Source organism: Haemaphysalis longicornis, unplaced genomic scaffold (genome assembly GCF_048455015.1).
Source record: "Haemaphysalis longicornis isolate Haplotype H1 unplaced genomic scaffold, Haemaphysalis longicornis Haplotype H1 scaffold_4, whole genome shotgun sequence".
Lineage (NCBI taxonomy): Eukaryota > Metazoa > Arthropoda > Arachnida > Ixodida > Ixodidae > Haemaphysalis > Haemaphysalis longicornis.
Window position 1 is genome coordinate 50,791,212 of NW_027526361.1, and position 20,917 is coordinate 50,812,128.

Here is a 20,917-nt window from a genome sequence, read left to right on the forward strand (position 1 = left end):
AGGCACGTGTACGACTACTGCACCAGTGTGCACCAGAGTGGCACGCGGACGCCCTCGACAAAGACAAAGAAAAACCAGCCCGTCGGTGGAGCCCAGTTTGTCGGCTATGAGCTGTACAAGCGGCTCAAAGAGTTCCTCAAGAATTACCTCGTCAACCTTTTGCGGGTAAGCGCTCATGTCTGCTTTCTTGCCAAAGTGCCTGTTGGGGAAGTGTCTGCTGGAGGATGGCTGGCTTGCTGCAGACTCTGGGGTTGTTGGCTCAGTTTAGTCGGGATTTTGGTGATAGTAGAGGGTAGCAGCTGTATAAGGTGAAGTCTTTGCAAAAAGCCTTCACTAATTGTGACCCTATTCTTTCACGTTCAGGCTGGGTTTAGCATGTGTGGGTTGTTTTTATGCTGCGGCATTGCAAGGCAGCGTAAAGGTGAGAGGTTTGCGAGTGGCACCGACACCGACTTATGGCACCGACACCTGCGGCAGGGGTTTTGAACAATTTGTAAATGAGATCGAACGAGGACCACAAGCTTTTTCACTTAACACATCAAACCCTTAGTGCAGCGTCACTTAGTTACATGGTCATTTATGACAAGAATGAAAAAAGCGCTTCAGGGTATCTTTAGATTTTAGTACCCTAATGAGCCAGCCGTTTGAATCTCTATCCACCATCTGTTTCCTTCTATAGAAGCAAGCGAATGCGTAACTGCAGCTGAATTCTTTTGTTCAACAGGAAAGGGTTCATCTTAGCATCTAGGCTTGACATCTTCTCTCTCTCTTCCTTTTTTATTTTGACTAACAAGGGCAAATTATCAACTCCAACCAATATCCTATAAGGTTAGCCTGTTTGTTGAAGAGATTCCGTGCCACTCAGTTGTGTGAATGTATGCTTGCTTCATGCATGCTTGCTTCATGCTCTCACATGATTGTGGCAGTAGCTGAGTGCTTTTTATTGTTGTTGAAGTTGTGAAACGAGTACAATTCAAGCACGGGCAATCGTTTAAGGAGGGGGGAGCAGGATGCGGGGAGACTGGCCCTGAGTCGGTCTTCGCGCAGGACGGGATCGACCTCATGGACGAGGATGTGCTCCGCTTCTACACCAAGGAGTGGGAGGAGTACCAGTTCTCCAGCAAGGTCCTCAACGGGATCTGCTCCTACCTCAATCGGCACTGGGTCAAGCGGGAGTGCGATGAGGGCAGGAAAAACATCTACGAGATATACCAGGTACCATTTCTGGACGGGGCGATGGTCGGCGTCTTTGCTGCAACCCGTAAAGACAGCGCAGTGCTTCTGGCATGATGTTTATATTATAAAGGCAGTACTTCGTATACCGCAGGCCTTTAGCTTTAGTACTTCACTTGCAGAAATGCTTGTAGAACGGAATACCCAAGAGTGCTTGTGTAACTCGGCTTGAAAATTGGCTGTCCATAGTGCTATGTCGGATGACTTCTAAACCGTTTTTTATATGTGGCATCGTACACAGCGCAAGCTTTCATCTTGACTACAAACCATGCCAGAATACATTACGGAACGCTCAAGAACTTTGCTAGTAATTAGTTGTGCAAGTTTTGATATCTCTTTATTTTTCCTTCGCTTTCTCCCTAGCTCTTTTTCCTGTCTCATTTGCGCTGTATGTAAGAAAACAAACCAACAAAACAGGAAATGTGAGGCCATATTGGCACCTTGCCAATCTGATCTGTCACTTTTTTCTGTCATTTCCACTGAGTTTGCTGTTGTGAACATTGTCCCACTAGGTTAAATTTTGTTTCTCAACTCTTTGTGAGGACGATTTTGTATTCTTCCGTAACGTCACTCTTGTGGTTGTGCTTGTTCCTTGGTTGCAGGCAGCGCATCATTTTCGAGCTTTCCATTTTCTCGCTGTCTTCCTCGTTTTTCTCCTTTTCTCCTCTTTACAGGTGGCAGCCTCGAAACTGCCACCAAGTATATCATGCTGCAAGCAAGGCTTTCAGATTTCCACTTTAGTAGCTTTTCCCAGCACCACTTCAATTTACTATGCAACCGAGCAGTTTGACAACCTCATTTTCAAGCAGTGTGTGCTGGCACATGCGCTACCGTGTTTACTTGAATCCAACGCGCCCTCGATTGTAACACGCTCTAGACTTTCATTATTTAATACAAAAATGCAACTTTTTCTCACTTGGAATAAGCAAGGTTTATTCCAAAGGTGGCACGAAATGAAATGTGCCGGTTATTGCCGGCGAGACAGTCACCACGACGACGGTCCGGGGGCAGTGCCGTCGCTGCTCTGGCAGCTCTGTCGTTACGGATCTCTGAGCCGCTTGCTGCTGCTGCGCTGCGCATACTCCACTTGCAGGTCTTCTATTTGGGGATATCACCCCCTCTTTGGTTCGCTGAACCCTTTCTGTGTCGCCTTGCAAAAATTTTCTCTTTCTATTTGCGCAAGTCCCGCACGCAAGTGTGCGAAACTCTGAAAGCGCGTGACGCAGCCCGATTTCCAACGCTTTCCGTGCACAACATTACTTTCTTTTTAAACGCAGCATCGTGGTAAAAAGAGCAGAGGAACGCAAAAAAAGACTGCAAACAACAAAGGCAAATATGCGCTGACTACGAAGTGCTGGCTACACGTTCAATAGTCAAGCAGCCATCTTGAAATGTTGATGGCGATACGGCATCGCAGTTTTGAGTTGTACTCGATTGTAACGGGAATGTGATTTTGGGACCTTTTTTTTTCCCGGAAAAAAAGGTGCACGTTGGATTCGAGTGAATACGGTAGTCTTTTGAACACCTGATGTGGCGAAAAAGTTCTTTTTGGTCCAATATTTTTTTCATCTCGTGTGACAAGGCCAAGTGCCTGCTTTAATTCTTGCTTTCTCTGTCTCTTGCAGTTGGCTCTGGTTTCGTGGAGGGACTGCTTCTTTGCACCGCTTCACAAGCAGGTAAGGCGCGTTATCCAAGCCTGCATGGACTGTCAGGGTGATTTGGTGTTGCGTGGCCACTTGCCAGGCACTTCAGTGTTGCCGCTTGTGTCACCTAGGTGACCAATGCTGTCCTGAAGTTGATTGAGAAGGAGCGGAATGGCGAGCCAATCAACACCAGGCTGGTCAGCGGTGTTATGTGCTGCTACGGTAAGAATTGCCCTGCATTCATGTGTACCATTACGCTGTGATGGGTTGGAAGGGGGTTGAGCACAGCTGACTGGCGTGAATAGGCAACTTAGTGAGTGGTCATGCTTGCTACCGCTTTTGTTTTTTAATGAGCAGTCAGCTGGCGGTACTTTATATCAAATTTGCTGAGAAGCATGGCTGAGCACTTGTAAGGAACAGTAAGGGCAGTGCTTCTGAAACAAGAGAGTACTCATGACTTTACGTGGCATCGTAAGTGGCACTTTTTAAAGGAGCCATGAAGAGAAAATGCAAGTTGGTTTTATTCGAAAGATTTCGTGTTTTATAGTGCCCCCAGCTCTTGTCCGGATACAAACGGTGCTTTATTCACTGAGAAATTACAATTTAGGTTAAAATTTTTATTTTCCTGCGCAATCGTGCGTTTTCGTGGTCCCAAATGACATCACAGGAACCGACCGCTCTGCAGCCTAGAGTACCTTCATTCACGCATCCGCCGTACAGGGTAGAGACACGTATACACTGGCGCCGCCATTTTCGGTTGCTCGCCACCGAAGCAAGTCATTGTGTCAAAACTGCGCTAAAATTATCGCCGCAACGCGGTTTACTGAAAAAGTTTGAATCATATTGTCTGTTTCGCGTTGCTAGGTCTCGTGGGAATTGAAAAGAATAACGCGTTGAGCCCATTGGCCCAATTGCGGCGGCACGGGACCGTTCAAAGGTTGTCTCCACCCTGTACAGCGGTGTTGGTTTGTTCCCGCGTTTCTTTACGTTCCGTAACCTAGATGGCGCCACCATACCGTGGCAAGCGTTTGGTTTGTTTTTGCCCGCATTTAAACCTGGCTTGTTTTTGTTCTGGGAGAAAATATTCGTTCCCTGAAACAGTGCTCGCTCGACAAATGGGGTCACGTAAGACACCGTTGCTTGCGTCAATCGGCCAGTGTCGTCTGAGACAACCCCAAGCCCCGTAGTGCTGTGCAGCTAAACCAAGCATGCTGTGCGCAGTACGAACAGCAGAACGCATCAGTATTTCTATGTTTACATGTGCTTTCGTAACTTCCACTGTTTGTCCCATCATTCTTATTGCTTTGTAAAGAATGTGCCCTAAATTTAAGCGCAAATCGCTCGTTCGTCTAGTTTGTAAGCTCTACCTAATTTGCGTCTGCTTCTGCCAGCCTCCGCCAATCGCAGAGCTTAGCTCATGTGACATCATAGGTTCTGTTGCGGGAAATGAGCTGGTGGGTCGCATGACCATTCCCGTTTTTCCTAATTATGTAGCTTATTTGAGCGAAGTTTACGTTAAAAGTGCTGTCAGTATGATTCTAACGAGACAATCTTTTGAATGCACCAAACTTGTGTTTTCTCTTCATGGATCCTTTAAAGGGTGGGGACGAGAAATTGGGCTCAGAGGCCGCGGGGACCTGCGACGCACGCTGCCTTGTTGCCAGTGAGTGATAGCTGTGACACCGGCGCCTGTTGATGAAGAGTGCGAACTGCATCGTGTACAGCACGTCTCCCTCCGAATGGTGGTGAGAGGTTTGCACGCAAGCTCTTAGCCGGAACACCCACGCGCCTCGTTTACCTCCATGGGCAGGCTCCACGCAGTTACCGGAGTTCGCAGTCAGGGCCCTGACGCTGCTTCAGATGACGGACTTTTGCCCACCGAAGACTGGGAATGGTATGTGCATAGATCTGGTCTTTGCCAGCGGCCTCGCTGTCGTAACACACACACAGGCCCACCACGCCGACCTCGCCGCTGTCTTTGTAGCGAAACGAGGCAGTATTAGTATTCGTCGCTGTTTCTCGCCTTTCTTGCGTTGCAAAGGAATCTGGCGGGTGCATCGCCCGAGGCATGGCTGTCGCTGCAAGTTGTATTGCATCTTTGGAGTGATTGTTGGCAGTTCTCTTTTGTTTTGTTGCTTAGATGCATGCTTTCCTTTTTCTGCCACTTTGATTACAGTGGAGCTTGGTCTGAATGAAGAGGATCCATCAGCCAAGGGTCCCAACTTGTCGGTCTACAAGGATGCTTTCGAGAACACCTTCCTGGAAGACACGGAGCGCTTCTACAACAGGGAGAGCATGGAGTTCCTCAGGCAGAATCCGGTCACTGAGTACATGAAAAAGGTTCGTAATTTTCTTCACTCTTTTGTGGTATGAATGCCCTTAGCGGTTCTGGTTTTTTGGTGGAGCTGTAAAGGCGCTCCAAGTCTGTTGTAGAGGTTGGCCACAGGTAGCATGCCATACCTCTCCGGGCAGACGTGAGCTGTTTGTTCAGTTAAAAAAAAAAAAAAAAGCAGTGATTGGTCGTCAAGGAGGAGGGTTATCTTGCAGTGAAGGAAAGCACATTAGCTATGCATGCGTGGTTTGTCATGTCACAGCGATTGTGGGACTACTCCCGCAATCGCTGTGACATGAGTCTGTGCAGTCTGTGCAGGCGGCCAGCAAGCATCTTGGGGTATACATTTGTAGAGACGTTGCACGACGCTCGGGGATAAAAGTCACCACTTTGTACGGCCGCACAGAGCAGCGCCCATGAAACGAGGTCTTCGGAGCGTTGTATACCAAGAGCTTCCCCTTCAGCTAACGCCAGCGTTGTACATTTCTTTTGCCGACACCGAACTTGCGCCAGGCAGACATGTTGCTGGCTTTACAAAACCCCCAACTTTTTTTTTTTTGTAATGCTGCTGTGAACTGGCACCAAGCACCTAAACTCATTTTGAGCAAGAAGAAAATGGCACGCACTCATTCACTAACAGCGAGAGAAGCAAAAAAACAAAAAACAAAACAAAGTTGGCGGAGCGTTCGATTGATGGTGGTGGCGATAGTGCCTTTGCGGTTTGTACAGGCTCGATGAGCTGTCTGGTTGCAGTGACTGCTACATAGGTCGAGGGGTGACTTTTAGGCACATGTTTGGATAAAATCTCAACCTATATTCCACTGTCCACAGAATAGCAGAACTGTGGAAGGCCAAAGCACTACTTGCCGCCATGATATTAAGAAGGAGATACCAAGCATGTGACTATGCCGAACCTGCAATAACCATCACAACCACCACTGGGGACGCGGCTTGGCAGCTTGTGAATGTCGGCACGTCTTGAATTATACCTGTTGTAATGGTTTCGTTATTGGGCTAAGAAAGATTTTGTTCCTTTTGAGAGCTTTTTTTCGTGGTTCTCGTTCTGTTGTTTGTCATGCCACTCTTGGCACATCTGCTCAGTCGCCGTTTACATAAACTCTGCTGGGCGACTGGCAACTTCGTTTTTTTTTTTAATTATTATTATTATTTACGTGAATATTTTCCAGGTATCCCCCCAGAGACTGGTATATTTGTTTTCTGGGGATGCCAGTCCCTATTTAGACCAACTTCGATTTCATCTTCAGTGTCCCTTTAAATGCTGTTTCTGTTGCGGTCCTCCTAGCCTGTCGTACAAGGTTATGGGCAGATGTGAGGTTTTGGGGAGGTGGCAGTTTTACTCTTGTGAAGACAGCGCACCTCAACCTGTCTGACCTCCCTTCCTCCTCATCCTTAATCCCCCTCTCCCCATCCCTAATGATCAGGCGGAGCAGCGGCTGAATGAGGAGCAGCGCCGGGTGCAGCTGTACCTGCACGAAACGACGCTGGAGGCCCTGGCCAAGACGTGCGAGAAGGTGCTCATCGAGAAGCACCTGGAGATCTTCTACGCCGAGTTCAAGAACCTGCTGAGCGACGACAAGGACGAGGACCTCGGCCGCATGTTCCAGCTCGTGTCCCGCATCGCCGACGGCCTCGGGGAGCTCCGGGGTCTCCTGGAGGAGCACATACAGGTGGGTGGCTAGCCACGGGCGTCTTACTTGTAGCTCCTCAAAAGCCACGGCAGCTGCGTTGGAAGTCTGGGGAGATGGGGCTGCTTTCATTTGTAGCTGAGCCTGTGGTAGCTAGCAGAATTTATGGACGGTAGTGCAAAGTGGCCATCAGGTCAGTTAAGGGGAGACGCGGGTCTTGGAATCCCGAAATTTGGCCAAAAAATCGATTTTTAGAAATCGCCATTTTCGGAAAGTAGAGCTATTTTTCTACCGGTTAGCAAAATATCCAGACCCAGGAGTACGTATTTGAGCCATAATATCAATTTATAGCACCGACGCCCGCTAAAATCGGCCAAGATTCGACGCGAAAATAGCATTTTTTCGACGACTCGCCCCTCGGGTTCTACATGCGCCACGGCGTCCATCTTGGTCTCATTCGAAAGCGCGTCTTTTCGTTTTCAATTCCCCGCCAGAACCACTCCGTTTCGTCCGTTGGTTGCGAGTAAAACCGGGGTAGAAAAGAGACGGATCGCGCCGCCTAATTGGTTACTGACTGCACGTGACCGCAGGGCGCAACCTCATTGGCTGGGCGCCGTGGGTCGTCTGCTCGGCACTCTCATCACGGGGCAACGGCTCATGTATTCGTCTATGCGAGGGCCGGCAAACGCCCCGCATGGCGTAAAAATAAAGTAAAGATGTCTATCGATAACCGAAAGGAAGAACAGGCATTATTAAAAGCGCCTGAAATACGATTTTCTGCTCCTGTGACGACGACTTATCGCGAGAACGGCGCCGAGACGGAGGTAGGCTTAGCGCCCGCGCGGGCTGCCGAGACGATAGCGTAGCGATATGATTACGCCTGCGGGGGCACTAAGGTGCGTCTATCTTTCGATCAGCAGCAAATAGAAAGAAAAGAAATGATAAAGTGGAGGATGCCGCATGCCGACGTCGCAAGGGAAGTGTGTTCATTCTGTTATCAACGATGCTGCGGCGGTTCGGCCCGCACTCCGGCGCGCGCTTACTCGTCGGCAGGTTGCCATATAGATGAGCGATTTGAGAATTATAAATGTTCGCACTATGCACAATGCGCGTTGGTGACGTGATATATGAGTAGATTAAACCGAAAACGTGGTTATCCCACCTAGCCAAGCGCATGCATGTTACAGAACAGTGGCGGGCATTCCGTTACAAGCCCCTTCACTGCAACTCACTTCACGCGATGCAAATCCGATTTGATTGCTACAAATGAAGCAGTAACATAACAAAATAGCGTTTACAACTGTGGTGCACGCTCGGCACCTCAGCCCTAGTCGCCAAAGAGAGACGGCGCGATGCTAACAGCATAAAGATTGAAGCAACGTTCTGGCTTTGCTTTTATTCAGTTTTTCTGCCAGGTGCCATCTGTAGACAGAGGATTTCATAATTTTCCCACCAACTGATTTCAGCAAACTTGGTATGCTCGTGTTGAGCGAAACGCGAGCTACATTCTAGAACCTTTCTTTTTTTCATATGCTCAATAGATAAAACTGTCACTTGTAGTAAAACTTCAACTGCGATTTTCTCAGCTTCCCTTTTTTTGCATATGTGCCTAGCCTTACAGGGGTTTTGAGGTAGTTTTTTTCAAAGGATTTCTACAAGTGTTATACCGTTGAATTCGGGATAAAATGAACTGCATGCTGAAGCTATTTTAATTGGCTCATTTTGCCTCAAATAAATTTTATGAGTACCGTATTTACTCGCGTAATTCTCGCACTCGCGTAATCCTCGCACCCCTAATGTGAGCCACCGAAACTTGAATTTTTTGGTACCTCGCATAATCCTCGCACCCCCAACTTTGCAGCGGCGAAAGTTGCCTGCTCGCGAAACCCGCATGGTGCACGCGCTCTCCAACGCGCGCCCTCCCCGCCGCCTCTCCGTTCGGCGGAGAGCGCTGTGTATCCAAGGCCATCCAGGTTCCCTAACAATAGTATTAACTCTATGGCCCTATAACAACCTGTATGGCTACTCCCTAACAGGCGCCCTAACACGCTACTCACACTGTCTTTGAGCCGGTTTCGCGCGTGTTTCGCGTGCGCGCAACTAGACGGTGTTCGCGCAGCCCGCCTGTCGTGTCGTCGTCGTGGTCCCGCCGTTGAGCGGCAGCAGTCAGTGAGTCACTCGCGTCAGTGGTGGATAGCTCGCTGCCGTTTTGAGAACTTTTTGATCTAATTATTTTGTGCTTGGTGCCGCTTCGCCATGGGGAGGAACGCCAGCTACACCGCCGCTATCAAATTGAAAGCGAAAGAGTACGCGATCGAACACGGCAACCGTGCCGCAGGCAGGCACTTCGGCGTCACCGACTTCAACGTGCGTTACTGGAGTAGGGCACGCACATACGACGACGAGATAGGGCGCGCGCCAGAAAGCAAAGGCGGCAATTTCATGATCGCTGATCGACGGGAGGTTGTTTACGTTGTAAATAATGAAATAAAAAGAAATAACTGCTGTTGGCAACACTGAGCTTACCTATACAAAAAATGACCGCTACATTTAGCGGGATTGGCATAAGGCAAATTGGCAACACTGTGCACCGGATATTTTTTTTTTCCCGCATAATTCTCGCACCCCTAACTTTGCATTGATTTTTCCGAAAAAAAAGTGCGAGGATTATGCGAGTAAATACGGTAATAATTAGAGGTCATTAAGTTTTCAGAAAACTGTACTTGGCATAATTAGATTAATTCTATCCAATCAACTACCTTTACAGGAATATAAATAGCTTCAGCATGCATGGCAGGTCTTAAGCTACACATCCATACCATTTATTTAAAAAAAAATTGAATAAAAAGTTCCTTAAAGGCCCGTAAGAAATTACTTAATTAGGCTCCAGTGTTTTCTTTATAACTCAAAAAATAATTCTACCACTTGAAAACTAATTACATATTTGAAATGAGGAAGACAAAACACATATGCACAGTGATTTTCATTATCACCGACCAATTAATAAAAAAGTTCATTTCAAGACCCACGTCTCCCCTTAATCTCACTGTGCCATGGGGATACCACGTGATTGAGTTTGAGTCAACTCTAAACAGCATGGGAGCTCCGAACATGTCTTCACGGTGCCTTCATGGTTGCTCACTGCAGTCGGATTTTTATGAAAAAGTGTGGCAGTACGCGGTAGGAGAAAGAAAGAGCAAAGCCAGGTGGGCATGGTGCATCAGGAAATAAATCCTTACAAGTGTTTTTGTAAAAGGTTTATTTTGAGCAAGTTTTGAATGAAATTGCTGTAGGTTTTGCCATTCGAAATCCATTTGAGTACTGTTCAGGTTCTTGCATTATAGTGTGCATTACATTAAAAAAAGCTCTTCCTGAAATTGCTGACCCGAATAGGCCAGATGAAAGCATCTGGGATTCCACCATGTCAGAAGGTGGGCAATGCCTGTCAAATTGATTCCAGTGCACATTCTTTTGCACAATTTTGCACAATTTTGCCTGAACAAGCAGAATTGCAAAAGTAGCACATTGCGGAAATTCAGGCTCTGCCATGAAATCTGTGGTTTTGCTTTGGAATAGGTCTGTAGTTGTATAGGTTCACTCGCCTATGAGAGAATGCAAACAAGGTGTATAGTCTTTGCACCCTGGGGTAAGCTGAATGGCTCAGGCACAGCCACAGTTCTTTCCAGTTCCTTTTCAAATGGCTTTCACAGATTGTGCTATGGTAATTTTGCCCTGATGTTGTTGATCTTGGTGGTCAAGATAGTGGTGTTCTAAACTACTCTTGTTTGGCTTCCTGTGGTTGCAAACTGGCCTTGTACAGGACTGTGCACACAGCTTACTCCTGTTGGTCAGTTGCCAGTGGAATGGGATGTAGGCGTAGCTCCAGCGAAAAATGTCCGTTGGTGTGGACATCACAGACCCGCTCCATCACAACTGAGCCCACTTGCTGTGGCCTGCAGATAAGCCATAGTGGCCACAGCCAAAAAGCATGCTACTGCACAGGTTTCCTGTCAGTGTCACTCACACGTTCCGGAGACAAAATTTGTACCTGGCTCAAAACAAAAATATTTCCCCGCGCATGCTACATGGACAGTTTTAGAAGTGTGCGTATCCTATTTGAAGGTGGGGAGATAGGAGATTACACTGGAAAAAGGTGATCATCGCTCTCCCTTCGACACGTGCGGAACGATGTGCCCTTGACCCTCTTGAGGTGCGAGATCATGATCCTCGGGATGGGCAGTGACATCTTTTCTGATGGAGGCGAAAAGCAAAAACGCCCGTGGGTTCGAGATTCGGCGCACGTTAAGGATCCCCAGGTGGTCAAAATTAATCTGGAGGGAGCCCTGCACTACGGCGCGCCTAATCGCCTGCGTTGCGTCGGCACGTTAAACCCTACAATCAATCAATCAATCAATGGACAGTGACATGTTGATCCGCTCTTCATTCCGTGTGAGGACTGCACTGAGGAGGTGGAACGTGATTGGGGGGCGGAGTAGAACAAGCGCAGTGTAGTAGTGCACCCATTGGAAGAGGGGGACTGCCTTGCCACCGTGGTGACCGTGCCCCCGTTCCTGTTGGTGTGCAGGCGCAGGGGCTGTCGGCCGTGGAGCGCCTGGGGGAGGGGGCGGCCCAGGACCCGAAGCTGTACGTGGCCACCCTGCTGCAGGTTCACCGCAAGTACAACGCCCTCGTGATCACCGCCTTCGCCAACGACGTCGGATTCGTCGCCTCCCTCGACAAGGTGGGTGCCGTCTAGGCTTGACCGTGTCCAGTGGGATGTCGGAAGGAAGGAGAAAGGAAAAAGGCGGGCTAGGGTACGTGTTACCTTTTAACGCATAACTGCCAGGAAGACAAGACAGCAAGGACATAGTCAAATCTCATAAATGAACTTCTTAAATATTGTTACGAGGCAGACAATATTTTAAAAATTCCCACCAAAGCTGCCTATATTTTCAATGTAAAAATATTTCAAAACTGCGAATTTCAATATAGCGCATAGCTAAGAATAAGGCCCGTACAGTAAAGCCTCGTTACAAGAGGCACTGTTGCAAGAGACATTTGAACGGTTTGGTTGGTTTTCCTATGTTCGCCATGTTAGCAATATTGCATACAAGAGACTTTGGTTACAAGAGATGTTTCCTGGATCCCTTGAGTGTCTCTTGTAACGAGGTTTTACTGTAATTGATTTTCTTTGTAATCAAGGCAGAGATGGCAAAATTACTTTCAACAAGTAAAATTAAATTACATTACTCATTACTTTCCTAGAATTTTCTAAAATGTAATTAAATTACATGAGAAATGACAGGTGGTCGAAAGTAATGATGTTACATTACTATTACTTTTCAAAAGTAAAATTACTTTGAAATTACTTTGAAATGCATGAAAAAGGAACGAAGAGGCACGAGAAAGCAGGCAGAGCTCCCATCGAAGTGTTGTTTCCTCTGCGTTCATAGAATGCCAATGCCCAGAGACTCTCTGGGCATTGTAATCTACTTGTTCAACTTTTCTTGGTCAACTTCTTATGCTGTAAGAGAAGCGGACAGCTGGCTATATCATAGTCAAAAGTAATTGGGAAATTAATGAGTAATTTTCATGAAATTACTGGGCTGAAGTAATTTATTACATTACTAAATTACCGACACTCAAAAGTAATTCATTACATTACTCATTACAGCAGAAAGTAATTTAGTTATTGTAATTTCATTACTGCCAAGTCTGAATCAAGGAACATCAGTATTATGAATTCGGGTAAAAGTAACAACGCCGCAAACAGAAACCACCATTTCTGTGTGTATTTCCCCGAGTGCAGTGGCTATCATCACCATGCCGAGTGCCAACTGCTAGCGCCACCACAAAGCTGGTGTTTAATATGCTGTAGCCTAGCAGGCCTAGCCGTTTTTACGTCTTTTCTCTCTCGTGTCAGGTGTCGGCGGCCGGCCGGCCGGTCGTTCTTGACGCTACTCACGCATGTGGGCATGTGGGCAGGTATTCCTTTGGTGAGGGTGATCTTCTTGCAAAGTTTGTGCGAGATTCATCGATGAATGCAGCTAGCGGCGGAGCCAACGAAAAGCAAAAGCAGTCGGAGAGGATGACGATGCGAAGGGGGACAAGTGTGGGTCCCCGGATGCAGAACACGAGACCGTGTCGAACATTAGTGTTTCAGTGCACATGAACAAAGTCCGCACTTTGATCGCTCGCTGCAATGACGTACCTGGGGAGGTGTTGCGCACTGGGGAATGTGGAAAGCCATTCCTATTCGGTCGTGCGGGCTGCACGCGCCAGAAGAAAATAACTGATTTTTTCAGATAAAACAGCTTTGAAGCGAATGAAACATTTTTGTTTGAGATTCCGCTTGTCTGCACATGCATCTACTGCCAAGGTACGTCGTTTTCATTTGTAGGTTTGATCACTGGCTTATAACCGCAAGTTTTTCATGATCACGATATTTCAAAATAGTGAACTATTTTTTCCGGTTCCTCGGGATTCGTTATATCGGGATTTGACTGTATTAAGTGCCTAGTAATGTGCTGCCTACGCAGTGGGGCAGGAAACTAGCTTTGTCTGGAATCAAATTGGGACCATGCCTTTGCGTAGCTGGTTGGCTGGCACCGTAGCTCTGTCCTACAGCAGTGCTCGTTTCCCTGTCCAGGCCTGTGGCAAGTTTATCAACAACAACGCTGTCACAAGGCTTGCCAACTCATCTAGTAAGTCGCCCGAGCTTCTGGCCAAGTACTGCGACCTCCTACTCAAAAAGAGGTGGGTTTGTTTCCTTGCTGTTCACCAGGAGTGTGCGGTCATTGTGTCCGCAATCAGGCCAGTGTGTGCGCCTTCAGCAGGGTGAAGGGGGGGCGTACCAGCCGCCTTGTTCCCACAGTGGCTGAAAAAGGAGCAAACTGGGCTCAGTGTTGATGATTGTCAATAAAAGAAGCACGGCTTGCACAATGTGGGGGAGCATTATAGAGTTTCATACAATATGTATGAAACTCTCGCGCTGCGATTGTCCGCCGCTATGGGCGTGATAGGTAGTTCTGGATTCGGATTGGAAATAGATGGCTTGCGGAAGTTATTATGGATTGAATCGTGCAGCCAGTTTCGTTTCCGTTTTGGACTTGCATGAACGCATTTGCCTATGTTGGAAGAAGCGTTCAGAAATACATTTCTCCTTGAGCTGAATGCCACTTGTGCACTGATGCCGCCCTGAGTGGAAATGTTTTGTAGCTGTAGCTGTGAATTGGGTGGGTTATGAATTCATTGCCAGCACAGCGAGCACGAAAACACAAACGACGGCGCTGTATGCGGCCAAGTTGCGTGCGAATTGCGAGTTGCGGCGCTGCTCATTCTGAAGAACAATGTATTTTCGAAGCCGACGATGGTTACTGCTTAAGGGGGGACGCGGCTTTCAACTTTGGAAAAATGACCAAAACATTGTTTTTTTGAAACCCAGATATTCGGCTTCTATGTTTCCTATTCTGTGCGTCTGCAAAGTTTTTACGCTGAAAAGCGTCGCAAAGTGGCATAAAAAAATACTTTTGTCAGGCGCGGTGACAAACTATCAGCGCAAAAGGGCGAAAAAACGGCAATTTTCGGAGCGCTCTATCTCCGCAACGGTGCCACCGGGCGCGGCCATTTTGATATGGTTAGATCGGCCGAGCGATCGTCTTTCCGGTTCTGCTCGTCTCTTTTATCTTCGTTCATTCACAAACGCACAAACTGCAGAAAAGAAACGACGCACAAACGAAGCAAGAAATAGATGCTGAAGCGCTATTGGTCCTCCGGTTGGGGCGTAGAACAACGACCCTCCTGATTGGATGTCGCGGGCGCAACGCAAGATGGCGGCCGCCTGAGCTGCGTAGCGAGCGGATTGAGTTCATTTTCGCCGCTTCGCTCGGCCGAGTTTCTGTTCAATCTGTGGTATTCAACACGGACGTTATCGCGATGGGAATGCCAGAGATAACGAGCCAGATTACGGGAAGTTGTGTGGCTCGAAAGGCGGAGGTCATCGAACGCTTCGTGGTGCGCGTGACTCTACCGTCGCCAGACCCCGGAGGGTGACGAGGTGTGCGCGCTTGCGGTAGCGGTTCGTGAAGTTAACTTTTAGTCGGATTTGCGATGTTTACACGCTTAGTTATTGCGGTGTTTTGACTGTGGGTTCGCTAGCCTTGAGAAAGAAACGGTCAACGCGTCAAACGCTGCGGCGCGCACGGCATAGCCGACGCGCATTGGAGCATCACATGACGGCAACCGGTTACGATTGAACGCCAGTAGTTGTAATTAATGCCTGCGACGTTAGATTTAATCTTAAAAGCGACCTGACCAGCCATATCAGGTATAATCAAAGATCAAAGTTCGATATGTCGCGGTAAGCGTGCGCTGCGATGCGTGCGAGCCATATCGCCTTTCTTGCGCAACGTTTCCCGTGCACTTGTAATTTTCATGCAAACAGGTTTGAGTTAGTAATATAGGAATAAAAATATGCTCTCTGCGTTAAAAATGTACGTTACGGTGGCAGCATTTAACAGTGATTTTTTTAGGGAAATTATTGATACCATTGCTCAGGGTAGAGTGTACTAGTACACTCTACTTGGGGCATACTGGCTGTGCTGCGAAAAATATTGGATGCCTTGAATGTCAAAAGTAGTAAAAAAATATGCTCTTTCATTGAAGTTGGGAGTTATGCAGAATACTCTACCAAGCTTCAAAGTAGCTCATTTTCATCCTTGTGGTATGCAAACTTTTGGCAATGAACACCTGCACGTATGAGTACTAAGTTGCTATGCCAGGCAAGATAAAACATAAAAAAAAAGCCAAAAATGTTCAAATTTAAGTAAAAAAATGCTTAACTTGTTGCCATGGTGACAACACTGCAAAAGGAGGTTGTCCAGTGCGATACAGCCAACCAACTAACCTACTTTGCATTGAAAGCCCATTGAAACCCATCTCCCCTCCGTTTGGTTTGCAAAGGGGGGTATGTACTCTTCACGGAGGAGCTGAAAATGATGTTTTCTGGAAAGAGAAAGGCTGTAAAAGGCACTCCAATTTCAAGGCAAGGCCTTCCAGAAGCCCCATGTTCAAAAGGACATGAAAGGCTACAACTGTGACGACTTTTGATATGCGAAACCTATGTTGCAACTTTTGAAGCCGTTTTCTCAAAACAGTTTTTTTTGCCACCTCTATCGCTTGTGCCAGGGATTTCTACATGACCGCTGGGTCTATTTTGATTCCGTTTCTTGCATTACATTCCTTGATGAACTGTTCAGGTCGTGACACTTTTGGTTTTCCAGATTTGTTTTTTGTGATTTTTTTATTCAAATAATCGTTTACAGTTGACATGCATGCTGCACATAAACCTCTAAAAAAATGAAAACTAAAAAACATTGTGTTGTAAAAAAAATTCTAAAACTGTCACGACCTCGTCCATTCATTTGGGAATGCAAAGCACTTCGAACAAGTTTTCTATCGTGTTTTATAAGCCGCTCAAGCTCGGTACAAGCGGAATAGAAAGAAAATTTTATACATAAAAAAGATTTCAAAATATTACTTTAAAATTTTTATGGTGATATCACAGAAGCATTTCCAGTTGCTGTGCCAATTTTCATCAAAATCCACGAAGAAATAAAAAAGTTGATTTTGAAAGCCACGTCCCCCCTTCAACCAGCCACACTTTTCATGTGAACGCCGCCTCCTACGGCGTAGACCAGCAGTACCGGTGGCTGATAGGAACGCAGCTTGATGAATGTAATTAATTCAAGCTAGAATAACTTATCCAAATGTAATCAGTTTCTTTCTCTCGCTTTTTTTTTTTCTTTTTTAAGGTGCACAAAACTTTTTTTAGTATTAAGAACTTCAAGCACTGAAACTTCACGAATAGTTTCTAAAGTCCGCGTCCTGCTGTAGTTGGCGGCACATGGCAAACCTTCGCAAACCTCCTCACCTCCGCGTCTGCTTTTTATTTAGACACGCCGTTTTATTTCATACAAAAGCTGTTTTTGGTCACTAACTTTCTTGTTTGCCATGTAATTTGTAAACAGCAAACCGGGCAATAAGAGCTTTTTTTGTCAAAAAACATAATTTGTGCAGCCATAGGCCCGTTTCGATCCTATTCAATCCGGTTCCAGAACTACCCATCATTCGTATCAAAGTGTAAGCGTAGCATTGGTGTTTGAGTTTACACTAGTGCCAGTTTCCCCTCTAGTTATTATTGTATGAAACTCTATGGGGAGCATACCTTGCTGCTGGGGTGTAGGTGCTCGTGTTTTTGTATTACTTGTGCTTGTTGCCAAGCCATTGCACCTTAGCCTGTGTTTTTGCTTCCTGCTGGACCAACTGCTGGTACTTTGCATCTTGAAGCTTGGCACCAGCACTTTGGCAGGCAGGGGAAGGTGGTGATTAACAGAAATTTGATTATCAGTGGGGATTGCAGATTCTCAACTACCTTTCTGAGCAGTCACGTGTGCTTCTCTTTGCAGCTCCAAAAACCCAGAGGAATCGGAACTAGAAGATACTCTCAACCAAGTGGTGAGTTTCAAAAGCACCAGTGTACTCCGGACACGAAGCAGTTGCATTGAAGCTGCTTGCGGGAAAGCAGATGGTTGGAATGGCAGAGTGTTTGGGTGTCGTCAGCTTGGAGAGGGGGAAAAGGAGGAGTTGAAATCTTGCCACCTTGGTAAAGGTTTTCCAGTGTAAATCGCTACTTTGTGAACTAAAGTTTGACCCGCCGCGGTAGCTGAGTGGCTACGGGGTTGCGCTGCTGAGCACGAGGTTGTGGGTTCGATTCCCGGCCGTGGCGGCCGCTTTTCTGGTGGAGGCGATAAGCAAAAATGCCCGTGTGTATGAGATTTCGGTGCACATAAAAGATCCCTAGGTGATCAAAATTAATCTGGAGCCTTCTACTATAACGGGCCTCATCGCCTGCATTGCGTCGGCTCGTTAAACCCTACAATCAATCAATGAACTAAAGTTTAGTAGCGTTGAGGCAGATGCATTCTGGCTGGATTTCACTTGACTGTAAATGCGTTAACGATGTGCATGCAGAATTACCAAGTTCGAGGTATTTTTGTTGCCAGGGCCTTAAATGCTACTGTTTTTAATTTAAGAGGTCAGAAAATGCGCAGCTTTTAAAAGCATTTTCCCTCCTTTTGTTGTTGTTGCTGGGAATGACGAGTGTGGGGTGTGCTCTCTTGCTTGCAGATGATAGTGTTCAAGTACATTGAGGATAAGGACGTGTTCCAGAAGTTCTACAGCAAGATGCTTGCCAAGCGGCTAGTCCAGCACATGTCCGCCAGTGATGACGCAGAAGCAAGCATGATCTCCAAGCTCAAGGTGGGTGGCTTCGCGCTCACTCTGCTGTCCCCCTGTACGCTGTTGGCCGTGGCATCGAACCTCTTCGGGGGGGCCCCCGTTTGAAGGCTGAAGATATTATTTCTTTTAATACTATTGTAGTGCGAAGCTTGTTTGCATCAGCATTTGTGCCCTTATGCTGCGACCAGTCTTTGCGCACAGAGTGCTTTGCAAATCTCAAAGCTAGTTCGTAGTCGTGTGCATTTGTTATCATGCTGTTGCATCAAGTTTGGTCATAACTCTCTTTGTTAGTATTATTTTCATTAAGCGCGTATTTTGGATTCTTGTGTGTGCGTGCCTGCGGGGACATTTGTGGCGCAAGTGTTCCTTATTAAAAATGAAATTGGCAGTACAGTCCCAAGAGCATGTGAAAACCTTGAAGTGGCATGAGCATCCATGCAACTGCTCTTTGTGATTGTTCTTTTTTTATATATAAAGAAAATGGGTCAATTGCACCTTGTCAGAATACAGAGTGGCAAAAAGAAAAATCAGGGAAATTTTCAGGGAATTCTTGAGAAACCTCCGTGGAAAAAAAGGTTAAAATTAAGGAATTTCTGAACCTAGAAATGGGAATTTTTCTCCACAGTATGGAACACCACTGGGTTCTACTGGTAATAACTGCTTAAAAGTATGGTGCTTTTTTTTCGGTTAGTGCCCAGCTGCGACATTGGTCTTTGCTCGATACGATGTGTAATGTGGTTTCGGTGGACCTAGTCTGGTTTTGGGGACCCTGAGCATGATCCTGACGGCGGTGCTTTCTTTCCCTGTGGGTTTGCAGCAAGCCTGTGGCTTTGAGTACACCTCGAAGCTCCAGCGCATGTTCCAAGACATTGGGGTGAGCAAGGACTTGAACGAGCAGTTCCGCAAGCACATGGCCAACTCCGAGGAGGCCCTGGGATGTGAGTCACACGCTCTGTCCATCAGCCAAGTCAGAAAGCACACCAGTGCGTGCAATTTAACACAGATGGTGGTGCGGGCAACCTCTTCAAAGCCAACTAGTCCAAATGCTCATCCCAGATGACTGGAAAATGAACATACTGGCCCAGTGCCCCTGACCCATCTAACTAACGACTCATCTTGTTTAATTGCACTGTGTGCGAACCACTCAAACACATTGTTGACTTGCCACTTCTCATGTCAACAAAAACTCTTTCTCTTTCTTTTTCTTATCTTTTTTTTCAAAGGAAGCACGTAATCCTCCCAGGTCTCTCGTGTGAAACCCAACTTTTTCGGTTCACTGTAGACCTTCATAATAATTTCAATTACCTTGGTCAGGCTGGCGTCTTTATAGATTTTTCCAAAGCATTTGATTGTGTTATACACCAAAATCTCATTAGTAAACATTTAGGTTTTTGCCTATATCCCTTAATTTTATCCTGAATAAGTGATTTTTAATGTTTTCAGTTTACTACTATTGCTGGACACTTTTTTCACACTACTAAAGTAACGTCTGGTGTACAGCAAAGCTTGGTAATTTTCTAATTTATATCAATAATTCCCCATGCATTTCTCTCTTCAACCGGTTATTAGAAAGCTCGTGCTCATTATGGATGATGAAGCCCAGTGTACTGTATTTTTGTGCATACAACCCACTCCAATAATTGGTAGACTTCAAGAGTAAACAAAAATAAGTTGAAGGGACAGACAACCGATTTTTGTCGAGTATATATTCTCTATCCCAAATGAAAGGGCATCACTTAAAGCCCCTATACGAGAAACGGTTTTGCTGATAACGCCCTAGAATGTTTTAAATCGATATTTTTAGATCTACGACGTGTATGTGTCCCTCCCAAAAATAATGCTGGCAACCATGACATAGAGTTGCTCGGCAGCATACTTTTGTCTGTATGCGAGATAAAAAACGATATTTGAAAACTTGTCTCCAGCTAAAAAAGTTTGAATCGCAGGCTTTCCTGTTCCTTTACGTGTGTTTTTAATGCTACGGTCTATTTTGCACGAATGCGCCATCTGTTGGGATAGACGATAGGTAGAATCTGGCTTCACGTTGTGGAGGCGGGAAGTTCGATTCTCCCCGGGAACGACTTTTTTTTTTTTTTTAAGCTGCCGTTGGCGTATTTGGAAACTTAAATCAATTATTTTGGCAGAACAAACGCCCCTGACTCAGGCAGAATCGTCTAAGCTCCTTCACGGGGTCTGTTTACTGAACGCTGCCGTTGATTCTGGGCATGGAGGCTCAGTTAGCCACACTTAGAGCAACCTTGCGGCGGCGGGTGGCGTGTCTTTAAAATTTTCAAAATAATGTTTAGAAATACATAGACAATTTAACCTTGTACAAATACTTGTGTTAAAAGGTTTTCAATACGTAAATAAACGTTCAGCAGTTGCAGTAGCTGCTGGGTTTGCAGGTCACGTGACAGGGACACATATTGTAGTGTCAAGTTTCGACACTACGAACCGCCACCCTTCTGATTTCAGGAAGTTTGCTGCCGAATTAAAATTATTTCCGCCAATTTGTTTAGAAATTGCTTGTGGTTACTGGGCTAAATAAAACGCCGGCTTTCATTTGGGATAGAGAACATATACGCGACAAAAATTGGTTGTCTGTCCCTTTAACGCTGAAACAAACAGCGCAGAGAAGGGACGGATGAAGTTGGCACTAACCTTAATTTTTTGTGCCCAGCAGCAATTTTTTTATTAGGGTGTGTAATACAGTCAAACCTCAGTCTAACAAAGTCAGTAAAATTCGTAATTTACTTCGTTACATT

At 46.3% G+C, this 20,917-nt stretch overlaps 1 protein-coding gene across 2 annotated transcripts in view; it reads left to right on the top strand.

Annotated features, from left to right (window-relative positions):
* The window catches only part of LOC144178673 (cullin-1-like), a 35,369-nt gene that overhangs the window by 5,492 nt on the left and 8,960 nt on the right, over positions 1 to 20,917 (top strand). For both annotated transcript variants that reach the window (XM_077706680.1, XM_077706681.1), the window contains exons 4-14: positions 3 to 165; positions 1,048 to 1,215; positions 2,859 to 2,909; positions 3,008 to 3,098; positions 5,053 to 5,216; positions 6,651 to 6,896; positions 11,440 to 11,595; positions 13,504 to 13,610; positions 17,321 to 17,369; positions 18,042 to 18,173; positions 18,970 to 19,090. In XM_077706680.1, coding sequence (XP_077562806.1) covers positions 3 to 165; positions 1,048 to 1,215; positions 2,859 to 2,909; positions 3,008 to 3,098; positions 5,053 to 5,216; positions 6,651 to 6,896; positions 11,440 to 11,595; positions 13,504 to 13,610; positions 17,321 to 17,369; positions 18,042 to 18,173; positions 18,970 to 19,090 — 1,448 coding nt within the window. The remainder of the gene's footprint in view (positions 1 to 2; positions 166 to 1,047; positions 1,216 to 2,858; positions 2,910 to 3,007; positions 3,099 to 5,052; positions 5,217 to 6,650; positions 6,897 to 11,439; positions 11,596 to 13,503; positions 13,611 to 17,320; positions 17,370 to 18,041; positions 18,174 to 18,969; positions 19,091 to 20,917) is intronic.